Source organism: Mangifera indica, chromosome 12, assembly GCF_011075055.1.
Source record: "Mangifera indica cultivar Alphonso chromosome 12, CATAS_Mindica_2.1, whole genome shotgun sequence".
Lineage (NCBI taxonomy): Eukaryota > Viridiplantae > Streptophyta > Magnoliopsida > Sapindales > Anacardiaceae > Mangifera > Mangifera indica.
The window spans coordinates 13248369-13266508 of record NC_058148.1 but is presented as its reverse complement, the minus strand read 5'-3'; the positions used below and the strand labels follow the sequence as shown (position 1 = coordinate 13266508).

Sequence of the window (18140 nt, the reverse complement as noted above, 5' to 3'; positions counted from 1 at the left end):
AAACAAGCTTAGTCCATCTTGTTTACAATAAAACTATGATGCACCCAGTTAGATATTTAGATGATATATCATCATATGATTGAATAATTTTGAATTAAAGATAAAGTAATACTCAATCGTATAATAACATATTATCTGAATATCTAATTAAGTACTCAAAATTGGGTGCAAGTAACATTGCTTTCTTATTTATTAACAAAATTCTTCAAAAAAACTTATGGTTAAGATCCTTGGAAGCCTTATGCTTCATCAAAACAACAATCAAAAACACAAACCATTACCTTCATCAAACATGCTGTCTCTTTTTTATTCATCTCTGCACATATATTATATTATAAAGCTAATACGTAGCTCCAACAATAGGTCCTCAACCGAGAACCCAAAAAAAGAAAACTTAGGTTACAAGACAACCCATCCGCATAATATAAGATTATATAATAAAAATGGTGCATAATATGCATCAATAAAGCTAGTAGTAGTATTACTAGAAGACTAGACAATACCACCTCTCTTTGCTTAGCAATAAGCAATACATTTCTTCTTACAATCCATGGTGCATCCACCACCGCCTCCTCCGCCGCCGTACCCCTTCCCTGACCTGCTATACGATGTAAAACACTTTGATGGACACGTCAGCTTCTTCATGTAACATGGACCCTTCTCTTTACACACCATACTTGGCCTAATAACACCATTCTTTGAGTGACCTCCATTCGGACCTCCATACCCACCGCCATAACCGCCACCTATTATCCCAGGTCTAAAACCAGGTATCCTAAACCCGGATCCGGGCCCCAGTATCCCACCTAGCCCACCACCTCGATTGTTATTGTTGTTCACGCTGGTGGTGGGCTTAGTTTGAGCTGAAAACTGGTATGATGATCCGGGTCGGGTTGACATGCAAAGTGAAGTGATGAGCAAAATAGCTAAGAGAAAGCTAGTTTTAGAGTTCATTGTGGTATGAAATTCTGAAACTTGGCAAAGAAGAAAGCTTGAGTTCGTCGATGGAATTGGAGTCTATAAAGAGACAAATGAAGATGGAGGACAGTTAAGAGGGGCCACAATGAATGTTGAGTAGGTCGGAAGCACTAAAGGCACTATCTTTTTAATGCATATTAACAGTATTGACCATTGACATGAACATAAATGTTTGGGCTTGGTCACTTGAAGAAATAGATTGAATTTTGGACCATTTGTTGTTCAAATGTGAAGTTCTTTTTGCTTCAAGAAAAAATGAAAGTACTTTTGAAAAGAATAAATACTAAGAGTAATACTATGTGTAGTTTTTACCACTATGAATATATTTAAAACTTGACAATTTATAGGTAAAAAGACCCATTAATTAATTTATTAAACAAATCATTATATATATATAACAATATTATATACACCCAATTTAAAAATATTTAATTAGATATTCAGATAATTTATTTTTATTTAATTAGATGATATTTTATTTTTAATTTAAAATTATCTAATTTAATAATAATAAACATCTAATCAAGTATTTAAAAAAAGCCATATTTTTATTTTTATATATATATACACGCACACACCATTGCACACGTTGTTGACAAACTAAGTTATGGAACTTAAAGCACGGGGTGGGGCAGGGCTGGGCCGACCATTAATTGATTCATTTTGACATTTGAATCCACTAAGTTTTTGTACATAAATGCTTCAATATTCCAACCCCTGTGTACTCCTTACAACCAAATGCTATTAACATTTGTACAATTTGTACTATACAACAAACCCCTTCTTAAATGCCAAATTTTAAGAAGGCAGTTTAATTCTCATTGTTTCTTCATCCATGCCCCCTTAAGTTGAAGATATATGCAAAGGTTAGTCAAGGCTCTTTAATAAAATTAGGTGGTGGCATTTATGCAAAGCCCTCCATCCCTTAATATTTAGGCCCTTCAATCCACTATTTTCTTCCTTTTATTGTTTCAAATATTAAGAAACTCTCTTTAATCTTTTGGATTTAGTTAAAACAAAAACCTATAAACTAAAATTAAAATGATAAAAACAATCAGTTGCTTGTTTTTCAAGATGGGTTTTAAGAATTGTCATGCCTAGTGGAGCTCTAAAAGGTTTCATAAATGGAAATAATCAACAAGAAGTACTCTTAGGATTTAATGGTTGTTTGTGTTTTGTTGGTTGGTTTGCAGCAAATAGAAAACTACAATTAAGTGCAATCTGGACATAAAATTTATCATCTTAAATGCTACATCCTTATTCCTTCTTTTCACATTCATGGTTCTGGAAGATTTTTGATACATTGAGTAGCCAAACTTATCCCTATCGTTTAAACAATCTATCATTCTAAGGCTCTAAGAAGAGCTGCTGCTACACAAATAGACACAATCCCATTTCTCAGCCTTGGATATGTACCTATGTCAAAGCAGGCTGATTTCTGCAAGCCTATATACACACATACATACAGAAACACACAAAATAAAAATTCATTAAGAAGCAAATTTGGTTTGTTTCTTATTGACATGAAGCATAAGTTTATAGACTAGAGGAACCCCAACTAGCATCAACAGCCCTGATGATTTTTTCATGAAGTTTGGCTCCAGCGCATGCGATTATACCTCGATCAAGCCTTTCTATGTATATGCCCCTAGAGAAGTCCAGTTGACGTCCTCCGGCATCAGTCACCACACCTCCAGCTTCTTCGATGATAACAACACCGGCTGCATGATCCCATATCTTCTCCTTATATCCAGACTTAGCAAACTTCATAAATACTTCGGCATCCCCGCGAGCTATCGCTGCATACTTCACCATGCTGTATACACGTAATGGTTGCTTCCTGCAGTCGATAAAAATTACGTATTAGTAAAAGAATGAAAAAGAAAATGGTGAACAATGCCATTGCAATTGAAGAACAAAGATATGCACCTAAGGCCAACACTGTGAGCTAGTCCTGCTGTGAAGGAGTGGCTTGAATTTGACTTCTCAACTGGTTCACAGAAAGTTGCCAATGCCGGATTCTCAATGGAGGAAACTTTAACTGGCCTTGCAGAGTTTGGCCACACCAGCTTCTTATTTCCTTGGATCAAAGGCTGAATCCAGGCCTCTCCACTACCTTTTTTCGCATACATCACACAACCTTTGTCCCAAGATTCAGATGTAGGTGGGGTCAATTTCGATATGATTCTGTGATAGCGATGATGATAACTCAGCCATTCTTTTCTCATTGGGTAGTTAGGGCACCCAAGAACTCCAAGGACAGGTTCACCATTTTCTATCAATGCTAAAGCAACAGCATATTGATCTCCCCGTACAAACCCCAATGTTCCATCAACCGGATCAAGTGCCCAAAATCTTCCTTCAGGGCCTCCATTTGAGTGGCATCGACTGATCGCTTCAAGAACCTCCGAGGTCCCAAGGGGAATCACTGGACCTTGGAGCCCAAATCGTGGTGCTTCAGCTAGACAGTTATTTACGATTTTCACTACTGCTTCCAATAGGCCAGCTGCCTCAGCATTGGAAAGACTATGGACATCTTCTTCAGCAACGATCGACACATTTTTACTCCCAAATGACTCAGAAAGTAGCCAGCTAACAGTTGCTTGAACACTCCAATCTGTTTTCAATTCCATGGTGTGATCAAGATATAAGCCAATAATAGGATTAATTTGCAAAGTTTTTGGGATTATCAGTTACGCCAAATGAAATATTCAATTTTTGTGTTGTAAGAATAACAAACCACTTTTATAGCAACATACAATCAATGTTTAGATCCTTACAAAACTTAGTATTAAAACCAGCAAAACAACAGAAGAAAAAGTTTGATCCAAGTAAACATGGTCACTTGGTTATCGCTTTCTCACTTTTTCTTTCCTTGTTTGTACTTTACAACTGATTCTATAAACCGTCCAAAATTAAATCAACCATTAACTTTTTGAATGCAGCTTTCTCACAGTAATTACAGCACTAGTGACTTTTCTAAAATTAAACAATTGCATCGACAAGGTTAACAAATGATGCCTGAGAACAAAGAACAAATTAACCATGTTCTTCCCCTGAAGAAGCTGAGCATATATACCTCTGCCGAGAGCAGAATTACATAGACATAGTTAGAGAAAAGTCTATATGACAACAGAAAGAGAGTGATTGTTCAATAGATAAAGTAGGATGATGAAGCATAAGTATCACACAGGGGTCTAACATCCAAAATCATGCCGGTTAGCAGTAAACAGCTATGTTAGACTAGAATCTCTGATTAGTGTGGAGCAACTATGGAACAATAAGCTAGGAGCAACTTTAGCAAGTAAAAAGAATCTGTATTTGTCATTGCTCCAAGTTGACAAGCATGAGCCCACTGACAGAATATCCGTCGATCCAATTCTTGAGAACTCAGAGTAGCTGCAATGATTAATAGATATGCAGCTCATAGATGATGACTAGAGAGGTCTACATGAATAGATGGTGCAGCTTAAGGGATTGAGTTCTTTAGTTTTATCTTAAAGGAAAGTGTCGTAGCCATCCAAACTATGATATTTTATTTTATACTATTTCCTACTGTACATTAATATGAGAGAAAGAAGGTGCAGAAGTCCATAGTTTCACCTGAAAATTTTAGGCTTTCTAAATGTTCAGCAGTGAAAATATTCTTAAATATAGAACTGGCACATGACAGCATAATCCGTCAAAATTGTAGACTACTCTGGCCTCTGTCATCAGTCTATCATCTGTGTAAAACATCTATCTACACCCACAGCCTAAGGATTTAAATTAATATTCTCAGCTAGTGCTTTGAAATATTAATCTTATCTTCTATGAAATAACCTCTGTAAAGCACTACGAAAACATTAAATAATAATAAATGTTTTTCCCACCCCTTTCTGGCCTGCCATCCCTTTGTGGCCCGATATTTCAAGCAGCTAGAACTGGAAAATCAAAGTTATTCCAATATTTTGCTGCATAAAAACATGAATTTAACAGTTTTGCAAAAGAGAAAAGTCAGTGTACACATCCATAAACGAGTGGATGTATTTATCTTTAAATATTTTAGTGAGGTGAGCTGTCTTGCATCATTGCTCTGAAGTCAATTGGTGAGATTCCACAGGTATGCCCGCCCAATGAGAATCACAAATATTCTTAGCTTGATGTGTTTACTTCCAGCCACAAATTATCCAAACCCTTATGAAAATTGTTAATTCTAAAGTATTAACATCCAGTAAAAAGCGAAGAATTGCAAGACAGTAACAAGAATTCAATGTAACAATACTCAACCAACTAAAAAAACAATTCTGTGCCAAAATAATGTCAATGAACACAACAACAGTAAAAAAAAAAAAAAAAACGGAGAGCAAAAAATAGTGAGATATACCAGCAAGAGTGACAGGAGAATTATCATCCTTAGATTGGACCTGAATATTACTCTTAGAGATAAAATTTTCCTGCAGTTTTTGACAAAGAAAACAAGCCATTTGCACAGCTCTTACAGCAACATCCAATTCTTTAGAGTATTTACCCTCTAAAGACTTATCAAGACAGAGACTTTTCTCCTGCTCCTCCTCCATTATTGAAGAAGCAAGACTATAGTTAATATCAAACTTGGACGAAGAAACGATGTGGGGTGGTTTGCTTTTGTACTGGTTGCTTCCTGGGATGTGTTGGCCACTGAATAACAAAGAAAACGTGTGAAAATTTACATGGTGCGACTGGAAAGTAAACAGCCGTCTTGTTGTTTGGATAAATGGCAAATGGTTTACAATGCTTGAAGAATTTAAAGGCATCGCAAGTTAATTAATTTACTTGTAGCAAATGTGTTGTGTGGTTTCAGATGATTGGTGACGCTGTACCTGCGAAGAGGGAATATATATATTTATACTGAAAAGAATCCCAACACAACACAACACAACACAGAGTTAAAAGGTAGAAGTTGAAGCAACCATGCTGCTGAAAGTTACCTTTTGTTCTTTTCTCAGTTTGGGTTCTTTTTTTTTTTTTAAATTTATTGTGAATACTATTATTTTTTTGGGAAATTAAATTAAATATTTAAATTCATATGCTAAAAGCAAACGTAATGCATACAAAGCAAAAATGTCCACTTATACTGTTCACCCGAGGCTCTATTTACAATTTTATTTTTTCATATAAATTTTTTTATTTTTTTTACTTTTAAATTAATTATCCAAAAATAATATATCTAAATTAACAAAAATCAAATCTACATTTATTTTAACACAAAATTCTTTAACAAATTAATTCAAAACACTCCAGAGTCAATCCGTATATTCAATTGTATAAATCTAAAAACCGTAACTTAAAAACTAACTAAATATTCTTATAATCGTATAAATCTTAACATTAAAAATGAATAAGACATGATAGGAAATAATAGACTAATCTCTTTATTATTTTTTAGTTGAAAATTTTGACAAATCACCATAAAAAAGCTACTTAAAATTCATGAATAAGCAATATTTTATTTATATAATTTTTAAATTAAATCAAATAATAAATCATATTTAAAATATATAAAATATTATATTTGACAAATTTTTTTAATAAATAATTAAACGTAACATCAAAAAAATAATAAAATTTATTTGAAAGAATAAATAGTAAATAGTGTCCCTGAGGTGAACAATGTAACTTGGGGAGTAGTGCCTCAGGTGAACAGTATAATTTGATATTTTTACTTTGTGTAAATAATGTCGAACATTTTTATTTTTATCATATGAATTTAGGTATTTAATTTAATTTTCCAGTATTTTCCTTTTTGTAAAATGATAAGTTTGTTTTCCTTACAAATTTATTCTTTCTCCGATTTCTAAAATAAAAATTATTAAAAAAAAAAGCTTTGTTATTTGTCATGCAAATAAAAAATTATAAATAAAATCATGTATATGCAAATTAAAATATTTAATTAAATATTTAAATAATATTATTATATAAATATTAATTTTAAATTAATAATAAAATAATATTTAATTATATGATAATTTATGATATATAATATTACTCAAAATTATTAAATAATATTTTTTATTTGTTAGATCCCCATTATCTCTCTCTTTTTTTTTTTTTTTTAAATCTATTAAGTTATAATAAAATTTAAAAAATAATTAGATTAGATCATGATGAGTTCATTAGTACGTAGGTAAATGTGAAGATTGTAAAGCTAATCGAAATTGTCTATGTCAATTGACATAAACAGACGAGTCAAAATCAGAATGGTGAAGTTGGAATATTGATAAATCTTAAATGGGGCCTACAACTATGTGGTTGGATTTATCAAACTTAGTGGTTGACGTGGAAATTATATTATAAAAATAATATTATATATTTATATATATTATTATATAATTAAATATTATTTTATTATTAATTTAAAATTATTTAATTATATATTTATATACTTAAAACAAAAATTTTATCATTACTATGGTTTTAATCCGGTGTGCTCTTTATCTTTTGGCATCATATAATAATAAGAGTGAATTAATTTTTCCACCCATGATCCCGCCTAGAACACGTCCCCATCCTTTGTTGTATAAGTAACAAATTTTTATTCAAAATTGAACTCAATTAATCAATAATTAAATTATGTATATATATATTTTATATATAATTTAAATATATAAATAATATATCATTATATAATTAAATAATTTTAATTTATATAATATTATTCATTAATTAAATATTAAAGTGTAAAAGTCAAACAATAATTTTATTTTTGGAAAAAGTTTTAAAAATATCATCATATATATCAAACCCATGCATTTTAAAGATCACATTGAGCCTTTGAAATCTTAAAACTTTCACCCTTGAAACCCTATTCATTATTCGATTATAATTTTACCATCATTAATGATGAAGTTGACACCAAATGGGATGAAAAAATTAGTATCAATGAGATAAATTATTAAAAATTACAATCATAGTTTGAAAAATTGAAAAGGAAGAAATCGATACATAAAAATACGTTCAAGAAGATGAGTCAAAGATAAATATACCAACCTTAGAAATGTTTGTGGTAGTTGAATGAAAGTCAAAGATAAAATACAGGAAGCGAGATCATTGATTGGGTTCGAAAAAGATGAGTGAATGGGTAAAAGAAAATTATCATAAGAAATAAGCCAAAACTCTTGGTCTTTTTGTAATCATCCATCCACCTATCGGCGGCGGGTTTGAAACAGAAATAACCAAAAGCAAGCAAGAAGCTTTCACATGAAAAATTTTCAATTAATAATCTGATGAAATTTGCCCACTCAATGGAGGCGTTTGATGCTGCAAATTTCATCTGAAATTAAAGTAAAAATTGATTGGCGCAATACATTGTACAGGGATATATATATTACACAAATCACAATTTGATTGGCATCATCATGATTTATTAGACTTTCTAATACTTAGCCTTGCTTGCAAATAATAATTATATAGAGACCAAATTCCTTCATTTTCCCACCATAATTTTGGCAAAAGCACATTTTCACCCATTGGTTGAGAAACAGACATGAATGATTTTACCCGTTGTTAGTTTTGGTTAATGGGTTTTTGGGCAATTGACAAGGCATTCAACACTATTGGGTGGAAATTGTCATGTGACAAAACCTAAGGTGGGAAATTGTGATTTTAAGGATTAGTTCATGGTTTTGTCAAGATGGCGTCATGCATAATCTGATTTTGGTTTTCTTCTTGGATTCACACTTGATGTGGCTTCACTAATCAAGGGCAATCTTGTTCTGTGAACTTACCTATCATATCTTAATTCTAGCTATTGAAGATAAACCACTTTAAGAAGATAATAACATTAGAGGTGGCCAAATGGGGCCCAGTTATTTTGATATTATTTTTTAAATGAATAAAAAATATTTTTAAAATATAATTTTTTAAATATTATATATTATTATAAGGCTGGGCCCGATCCTTGGTATTTAGCCCTTCACTACTGGGCCTAGCCCTGACTCTCCCTCCATGGCCCCGGGCCTTAGAGCCTGAGCTTTTAAACTTTGAATCCTGTTTTTGGGCAAGAAAAGTGGAAGGAACAAAGAGTAGACTTAGAAATCGGTGCTTGATGGGCCATTATATAGGGTCAATTTAGGGTTACTAAACCCAATGGGTATTATAGACCCAACCCATTCTTTTAGCTGAAATTATAAGCCAAATATCTATAGAGTAATATAAACCTCGGTTTGAATATCAATTATAATATATTTTTATATGATTAAATATTATTTTTTAATTTAAATTTATTTAATTATATAATAATATATGATTTTTAGTTTTTAAATTGATACTTATTTTAAATACACCGAGTTTTATCGATTTTAAATCTTAAATGGCAATATAGACATGCGAAGTTTTATAGGACTAAATCAGAATGAGAGCCATTCAATTGAGGTTTCACTTTAATCTAAATCTTGATTTCAATATTTTTTTAATGCCCACCAGAACGAGATCTTTTGACCAAGGCTTTGCTTTTCTCTCTTTTCGTTTTTTTAAAGATTAGTATAGCACTGAAAAACAGAACCACCTGTCCCCTTCACACTTATTTGGAATTATCCCATTTGCTTGAACCTTGAAATCTAGTCAAATTCAACACTGTATTTTCTCAACAAAGTGGGCCGTTTTGATGTTGAATTTAAATGAACATGACCAAAAACCACCTTATTAAAGCAAACATATAGTGCGGATACAATGCATTCAAAATTCTGTCAGCAAGTCTTGCAAGCATTTCGTCACCTGCTCATGACCAAAGCTTCCACTCATTCAGAACCTTTAAAAAAAGAATTTTCCCATGTGAACAATATGCCACTGGCATTATAAAATTGCTAAGTGAATTATGTATCAAAAAAGTGCCATCTTTATCATCCTTATCTTCTTCTTCTTCTTCTTCTTCACTTTATCAACTTAAACCTGTAGTGAAATGTGAAGTGACTGAAACACCCTTATTCAGTTCATAAATGACACATGGCCTTATGTCAATCTTTATATATATATATATAAAGCAACTTGGTCAATTGAATGCCAAGGAACATTGCTCTTAACTTATTCATGCCAAGAGCCAATTGCATCGTCAAAACAAGCATGGTTATATTACAAGGCCAAACGACTATTTCCCAACCAAGGTTTAGTGTTTTCTCAAATGTCTCCTCTTTAACTATGGAAACACCAAACACCCACCCATGACCGGTTAGATTTAACAAAATCCTAACGATAGTAAGGGTAAAATCGTTATTTTCGCTATAATATTAAAAATAAACTAAAATAGAATATAATTTTGCCCCCCTAAATTTTAAAAACTAAAATTTCCCCCCAGCCTAAGTTTTAAAAAATCGCAGTTTCACCCTAGGGTTTGGTTTTGAAATCTATGGCAACCTCTCCGGCTCCGTTGCCGACGGCCTCTCCCTCCCGAAGCAACCTCTCCTTTCGGAGATCTCTTTTCTCCTATTTGGAGGTTCAATCGGTGTCGAAGACGCCTTGGGAGATGAATCTTAGGGGGGCAAAAAGAGATAAAATTTTTAGGCGTTAGGGTTTTGTTAAATCTAACCGGTCATGGGTGGGTGTTTGATATTTTCCATAGTTAAAGGGGAGACATTTGAGAAAACACTAAACCTTGGGTGGGAAATAGTCGTTTGGCCATATTACAATGACAAACTTCTAGACCAAGCACCATGTATGGGCTCACTGATTGAGGCAAGTTTATATAAAGAGATTCTCAAGATTTGCGATTAATAAATAAAGATGTTGTTTTCATTCTGTACCCAAAAAAGGAGACAAAAATACAAATCAAGAGTATTTAAAATTGGATAGTGGGCACAAAAAAGAAAAGAGTTGCAGCAATGTGAATGCATGAGCAAAGAGATAAAATGGGACCTCAAACCAGAAGTGGTTTTGCTTTTCTGCTTTTAAATCTAATAATGACAGCCAAATTACTATTTCCCACCCAATGTTTGATGGAACAAAATTCCCGCTCTTTAAATTCTAAAAAACCAAATTCCAAACCAATAGTGAACTATGTTTAGTTCACTTAGATCTAAAAAACTATAAAAATTTTAAAAACCCTAACTAATATTTAAAAAACTAAATTAGAGGTAATGTATTCTTTTTAATATAAAAATTTACACTTAGATCTAAAAAAAATACTTTAACTAATTTTTAAATGTTACATTTTAATCTTTTTTTTTGGACATAATATTATTTTTTAAATTATCAGGGACATTGAAAATATAAAAGCTTTAAAAGCACTCCAAATAGGTTTCAAATATACAAAAATCTTTTGAAAGTTTTCATTAAAACTCATAATTTTTTTTTTAAATTTACGGTTTATCTGTAAATACATATATCTGTGAATAGAAAATTTGAATTAAAAAATATATATAAAATAATATTTATATTTTTTTGTTTATCAAAATTTACTAATAGAAGTGAATTACCTGTGAGATTTTACATTTTTTTTTTTTTAATGTGAAAGATAAAAATGGTCATAACAAATCTTGTGCATCAAGAACCCTATTCCCTCTTTAATATATTACACATGGTTTCATTCATGGAACCTAGAAGTACATTGAATTTGAATCCGACCAAGTTCACCTTAATTTAGTCACTGAATCAGCAGCCAGCCGCCAACCTAACTTCGGATTATTCGAAGACCTTCTTTTTCACTGAATCAGTCAATCAACCAACCACATCATACAGCGTAGACCTTTGATTTATTATTTTCTTATGGAAAGAATCCGCCAGTGTAGCCCAATAATTCATACTTCTTGTAGTTTGTCTGTAGAACATATTGAAAGAAAGGACAAATCATCCACGTGGTAAGCTTTTCTGGTTTTAAAACCGCAAAGGTGACACGTGGAAGTGGGAACAAATAATTGAATCCAGCTAAAGCTACACACCGAATATCACTAACAATAAATTTAGTGGGAATCGAAGAAATTGCAATGTGATCCTTATGCCCATATCTCAAAAAACCCACCAACAATTCCATCAACTTTCTCTTTTCACATCCCGAAATGACTAAATTATCCCGCAAAATAAGCATACTTAAGATAAGTTATGGTTTTATAGCCATAATAGAGATTTAAATTTAGATTTTTTCTTTCAAAATTTTATTATTATTTCACTAATTTTGTTAATATTTGAGTTTTTGTTTGTCAATTTTATCATATCATATTAACAATTTCAAAGAAATAATAAAAAAACATGAACAAAAATGAACTCGGGAAAGTCAAGGTCAAGATCATCAACTCATTTCAAACAAACAGTCAACAGAACTGTTAATATATTCCATCATAATTACCATTTTACCCTTCACTCCGTCTATATAATACAAACCTCAGATCTTTCTCTTGCAACAAACGCCAAAAGGTAGCTCCCTCTCTCTCTCTCTCTTTTCGTTCTTCGGATCTTGGCAAGGCTTAAGAATTACGAAGAAGAGATGACTGGCGCAAGAAGTGCTAAGATCAACAGAGGAAATTTCTCACGGAGGTTATCTGGTGGCCGTCCGATTCCTAAGAGGGGGCAAGTTAAGGTGGCAATACTGGTGGGATTGGCTCACTCTGTGGCTTCAATCTTCTCCCACACCAGTCGCCGCCTATGAGAATTAGCTTGAGATTTTTTAATCATTTTTTTTTTCACTTTACTTAGTTTGTACAAAGTCTGTACTAGATATTGCAAACAAAATTGAAATTTTGTTTTGCTTTAGCTCTCTATTTGGCTTGTTTCTTGCATTGTTTTTGGAATATGAAGAGAGAAGTCTTAATTTTAAGCTTCCCCAGCTCACAAAAATTATAATGATTAGCACTACCAGAGTTACTTTTCAAGATCCCACCAAAAAGTACATAAATTTCCATTAAAAAAAAAAAAAGCAATGAAGAGCTGATTAACTTGCCCAAATGAAGTCAATTCTCAGATATGGCATCCGGGTTGCCCAGTTAACTGCCACATGAAACCTGTTCCCCCAACTGACAACTCGTTACAGGTTTGCAGAGCGCAAAATTACCCAACTCACAAATCCTGCAACTGATCTGCCTTTGCATCCTGTAAATCCAAATTTTCGTCACTCAGATCAATTAATTAATTACGTTATACTCTAGGAGCATTTGAGGATTCAAAATCTGAAGCTTCCAAGCCAATTGTACACAAAAGGGTCTCCCAGAAAAATGCTTTGTGCGCTCAATGCCTTGCCCCCATTTTGCTTGCCAATCTTTTTGTTGTGCAAATTCACCAAATGTATCCCTTTGCCTTTCAACAACCTGTTTCAAAATTATACATCTCTTATTGTTATTGTTCTCATAAAGTTTTGCCAAGTTTTTGATAACATGACGAAATTGAGTGAAGCACTGCCTTAACAAGATGAGTCATAATTGAATAACTTTCATATCAATTCATGTTCTGGAGTTTTACCAATCATTGGGTTTGTTAAATTTACCATTAAGAGAAGTAGTCCTCTCAAATACCAGGAAAAGTATCGTAGGGGGAAAGAAATTTATTGGAGAAGAGAAGATCTCTGATCTGTGCTAGAGCAGGAAGCACTGGCCTCCCTGTTTTTTCAAGAAATCCAGCACAATCTCAAAGTGCAAATACATCTTCCACAGACGACACCCTCAACTATTCATCGATACCAATCCTGTGTCACTCCATAAATTTTTACTATGGAATCCAAGTTAGGAAAATGAAAAATTACAGTGGATTAAAGCAAAGGTGATGTTTCTACAATGGATTAAAGCGTGAGGATGCACTAAAAAATTACAGTAAGATCTAGAGAGCTAGCTTTTAGTAGGTGGCAACTTGGAATGCAAGAACTTGTGGGAAATCTCTCTCTTTCTCCTTTCATTCATCCAACATTTGCAAATTTTCTAGTGAAGAAACCATTGTTACCAGGAAACAAGCATGTTAGTATATTCCTTTGCATAATTTGGTCTATACACCCATTTTCTATATGTATAAAAGAAGAGTGGTTTTGGGTTTAACAAATTGTCGACACCTTAATCAGAAAAAGTTCTTGGTCACATGACTGTATATATTAACAAAAATTTCTAGTAAATTTGCTCTTACTTTAGAGAGAGTTGATTACTTTTTTTTTTTTTATGAGGTATGATTGAATTGTAAAATCTTTTAAAATTTTCAAAAAAATTTATTTCCCGGGGACTGCTTTTTGTTTTTGATTTTCTTTGTTATTTTACTATCTGATATTCTGATTTGAGAATAACTTTTCTCCCTTGATTGCTACTCATGTACTTTGCAATAGCACGCTAAAACTTGGCTTAATTGGCATGGCCAATGCATTAATTGCTCAAGTGTTCTCAACTGGCAAAATTTATTATCACGCAGCTACCATCAGCTCACATGTCATCAAAAACAAAAACAAAGAGCTTTATTCGATCATAACATAAACAATACAGATTTCTGTAAGCGGGTTTGAATATAAATGATCAGCTTAAGCTAAGAATGTGTCAAATTTTATGGTCTGTGTGTATGTGTTGGTGGGGGAGGAGGGGTATGGTGGAAAGGCAAATTTTCAAGTTGCTGCTGCAGATCCCTCATCAGACTCGCCAAAAATTCGGTTCAAGATCATGGCCAATCGAACTCCACCCTGAGCTATACGTTTCATCACAATCGGCATCCTTGAATTGAAGTAGTCATCTGCACAAAAACCAGAATACAAGCAGTTAATTAATGGTTGAAAATTCTGTCCGAAAGAGCAAAGTCCCTGAATGAATTCTTGGATATGAACCTGCAAGAGTTTCACCAGCCTTGACACCTTTGTAACCCCATTTGCAGGCGATGTTTATACTCTCAGTTGCATACCTGCATATGGGTGAAGAAATGCAGTCTTACTATCCGAGGTTAAACTAAGCTTGATGAAGGAGAGTTTGAGTTTGAGTTTAAGAGCTTACTTGTTTGAACAGCTATGGAGATTGTTGCAGTCTTTCCATGATGAGACATCGTCATACCAGATTCCCTATTGAAACATAGCCATGGCACACAGAAAGAAGAAAGCAAATTAAGCTGGATTTATCTGAATCTGCCAAGGGAAGAGTGAAAGAAATATTGGACTTACATCAGTGAAGTTAGAGACAATGTCATTAAGAAGGAGCTCCATGTCCTTGTCATAGTAATCCTTTAGAGCTGTAAGAATGATATCCCTGTCCCATACCTGATCATTCAGAGCCAAATGCACAAGGACTGTCACCATTTCCTTTGCTCGTTGAATAATGAGTTTGATTTAAATAGTAAATACATTAAAATTATTTTTTTAATAAATAAAAGATTTAAAACATAAATATACTAAAATTAATTAATTTATAAAAAAATAAAAATTATAAAGATAATCAAAATAAAAAAATGTCCCATTTTGCTAACTCATCTAACAAATTTGGTGAAAAAAAAGTTTGGTTGTTGGCATACATACCATAATCAAAATTTGTTATTTTAATTAAATAATTATCTAATTTTTAATTAGTATTCTTTAATTGATGAATAAGTTATTCAAATGATTGATTCAATGACTCTATCCCACTTTCATCCTAATTTTTTATAATTATAATTTTTTATTTTAAATGAGAAATTTTACCCAAATTAAATTGTTATATTAAATTAAAATCAATTATATCGAATAGATTCTAACCTCACAACCATATAAATTTATTTTTTAAAGCAATTACCAAATCTAGTTTTAATGTGTTTTAATGTGATTAACTGATTTTAAATTATAAGTGATTTGAATTAGTTATCCAATCGCAAAATAACATATCATCTGTATATTTAATTTGATACTCAAAATTAGTACACATAGTATTGTTCTAAGGTTATGGTTAAAATTTGATGAAAGTCACACAAACTTACATGGTGTAGATTAGATTTGTGGGTGAACCAGCGTAAGTCTATGGTGTTACCTCCTTCATCACTCGTAAACCCCACATGCATTGGCTGATGGACATCTCCCATGAAGTGGGATAAGAACAGCAAGGCCTCTGTCATATTATCTGCAGAACAAATGAACACCAACTTTGAATCCAACTTTCACCTAACTTAACAACCTTTGGGCAATTATAAAGCAATTAAACTAGCCCTCTTACGTCTGCGATCAGAGGTTCCTTCTCTGTAGTGCAGAAGCTGAGAGGTGAAATTTTGGATGGCACCAACAATACACATGTCCTTCACTCCATGAGAATCATGACAGTCCCCTGCAACAAGAACAATATTACTTCAGCATCTTGATTAAATTCTCATGAGTCATGACCAACTTTGTTTACTTTACTTGAATACTCAAAGGTGCAAGCCTCATCAGGTGTGTCGATGAAGTGAAGCGAGCTTGTCCAACGATATTTATACCAATGTCGGATTTGGTCAGGCCACACGCAGAGTGCTGATAAGTCGCCATCGACATAGTCAGGTAACAAATTTTTCACAGAATGAGCTGCCTCAGACTCCAGAAGACTCTGTCAGTTGAAAAGCAAACATTAGCCAATTTATGAGCAAATAATTCTATTGATCACGCTATGAGGAACAAAACCAAGATTACTTGGGCAATTCGACATGTCATAATATGACCCTCCTTGCTCCATCCCCAGGTCGCAGGAGCTGAAGAGAGAATTAGAACCACAAACAAGATAAATTCAAACGATGACAATCTCATCATGCCTTCAAAATGATTAACTTACTTGGCCCTGTTTCTCCGATAATTGACATTATATAACAAACATCACACCAAACAGAATGACAAGACCTGATCATGTAGTGTAAGTCTCAATTTCCACTATTTTAAGTGCCTTAAAAGTTGACAACAATACAAGCAACATAGGCATATTCTGGAATCTGTATTCAACATCATGGATTAGGTAATCTTAAAGTATGCTTCCTTGGCTTGTCTCTAAGAATCGACAATGAGAAGAAGGATAATTAATAAAGCACGAGTTATACTATAAGCTATAGACAATCGTGTAGTGGACCCTTTTCTATATTCCTTTATCTTCATGCTTCAACAATTTTTATTTGAGGGGCAAATACAAGGTTGAAAGTAAAGCAAATGCCACCTCGAGCAAGCAACTTCTCCACGATTGGCAACCCAGAAAGCAAATAATCATCTACGTCAAAAGAGGACAAAGTTTTACCACAGATTGTAACAAAAATTGCTTCAAGTAATGAAATTCAAGGAGATGATTTTGTAAAAGAAGCAATTACATGATTCTGACGTTACCGTTGCTTATTTTATCACTTGGAAGCAATTCTGGTAGTTTGGTACATGCAGTCTGAGTTGGCCATGTCCATGGCAAAAATAATTAAAAGAGTGGTCCATTGATGAAAAATTTATAAAATAATGCTTCATGTGACACGATTCCATCGACGAATAATTTAGGCTGGAATTTGTGCGATAGTAAAATATCAAGAAGGTAGTAATTTACACGGCAGTTATCATCAATAAATTACAATGAAAGCATCATCCCACGGGTCAAACCCATCTCTGGTCCTGCTGAAGCAGGGTCCTAGGCAGGGTATAAAGTGAGCCAAGCTGCAGCAGCTTGGGCTTGGCTCATGTCAAACCCAACCTCGACTTGACTAATGCCGGGCTGAGCTCAAACCATGAGTTTTGCTCTCAAATTGAGTTTGAGCTTGAGAATGATTGGCTCGGTGAGCTTATGAGTTTACAATTTTGGTTCGAATAAAAATCAATAAAATTTTAAAAATTTTAAATCTTATTCTTATATTTTTAAAATCTTATGTTTTGAGTTAAAAAATAAGACAATAATTGATAAATTATAAGTTACATGGATTATATATAATAATTTAAAAATTAAGGAGTTTAAATATAATTTTCTCGGTTAAACTCACTCATCCTTTCTTGTCTTGAGCTCAAGCCAAAATATGATTAGCTCGACAAGCTCAAGCTCCATCTTAAAACAATCAAATCGAACTCAAATAAAATATTACTCAATTCAACTACATCCTTGGTTAGACAAGTCAAAGGGGTTGAGCCAACTCGTGACACGACCCAGCCTAGCCCTCTTGATTTTGGCACTGCCTCATGGGGACACGACCTGCAAAATTGTGGACTGTGTAAATAATGAATATTTATATCAGCAGGTCCACAGATAAAAATGAAAAAACTGTGACACAAGGAAAAACAGGCAGTTGGTACATAAGTTAACACAAAGACCGGACTAAAG

At 33.1% G+C, this 18140-nt stretch overlaps 3 protein-coding genes across 3 annotated transcripts; all 3 read right to left on the bottom strand.

Annotated features, from left to right (window-relative positions):
- Positions 1–282: 282 nt before the first annotated feature.
- LOC123230337 (cold shock protein 2-like) lies at positions 283–1073 on the bottom strand. The gene has a single exon (XM_044656520.1). The coding sequence runs from the start codon at positions 952–954 to the stop codon at positions 517–519; it is 438 nt and encodes a 145-aa protein (XP_044512455.1). The 5' UTR covers positions 955–1073; the 3' UTR covers positions 283–516.
- A 1138-nt stretch (positions 1074–2211) lies between these two features.
- Positions 2212–5825, bottom strand: LOC123230334 (PAP-specific phosphatase HAL2-like). Its single transcript, XM_044656513.1, has 3 exons — positions 5345–5825; positions 2908–3595; positions 2212–2818 (listed from the first exon to the last, which is right to left on the bottom strand). Exons 1-3 carry the CDS (start codon positions 5751–5753, stop codon positions 2515–2517), a joined length of 1401 nt encoding a protein of 466 aa, XP_044512448.1. The 5' UTR covers positions 5754–5825; the 3' UTR covers positions 2212–2514.
- Positions 5826–14322: 8497 nt separating this feature from the next.
- Positions 14323–17629, bottom strand: LOC123192245 (endonuclease 1). The gene is made up of 9 exons (XM_044604727.1): positions 17158–17629; positions 16499–17060; positions 16235–16415; positions 16053–16160; positions 15820–15959; positions 15035–15130; positions 14871–14935; positions 14708–14781; positions 14323–14616 (listed from the first exon to the last, which is right to left on the bottom strand). Exons 2-9 carry the CDS (start codon positions 16613–16615, stop codon positions 14492–14494), a joined length of 906 nt encoding a protein of 301 aa, XP_044460662.1. The 5' UTR covers positions 16616–17060; positions 17158–17629; the 3' UTR covers positions 14323–14491.
- Between the last annotated feature and the right edge of the window lie 511 nt (positions 17630–18140).

What these genes read in the sequence shown, in the direction of transcription:
- LOC123192245 (XM_044604727.1), bottom strand. Translation starts at nt 16,615, where the DNA reads ATGATGAGATTGTCATCGTTTGAATTTATCTTGTTTGTGGTTCTAATT. An exon ending in ACAAATCTAATCTACACCAT is followed by an intron (nt 15,131 to 15,819) that starts GTAAGTTTGTGT and finishes CTGAATGATCAG; the next exon opens with GTATGGGACAGGGATATCAT. An exon ending in GGCTGGTGAAACTCTTGCAG is followed by an intron (nt 14,617 to 14,707) that starts GTTCATATCCAA and finishes GTTTTTGTGCAG; the next exon opens with ATGACTACTTCAATTCAAGG.
- LOC123230334 (XM_044656513.1), bottom strand. Translation starts at nt 5,753, where the DNA reads ATGCCTTTAAATTCTTCAAGCATTGTAAACCATTTGCCATTTATCCAA. An exon ending in TTCTCCTGTCACTCTTGCTG is followed by an intron (nt 3,596 to 5,344) that starts GTATATCTCACT and finishes AATTGAAAACAG; the next exon opens with ATTGGAGTGTTCAAGCAACT. An exon ending in GCTCACAGTGTTGGCCTTAG is followed by an intron (nt 2,819 to 2,907) that starts GTGCATATCTTT and finishes TATCGACTGCAG; the next exon opens with GAAGCAACCATTACGTGTAT.
- LOC123230337 (XM_044656520.1), bottom strand. Translation starts at nt 954, where the DNA reads ATGAACTCTAAAACTAGCTTTCTCTTAGCTATTTTGCTCATCACTTCA.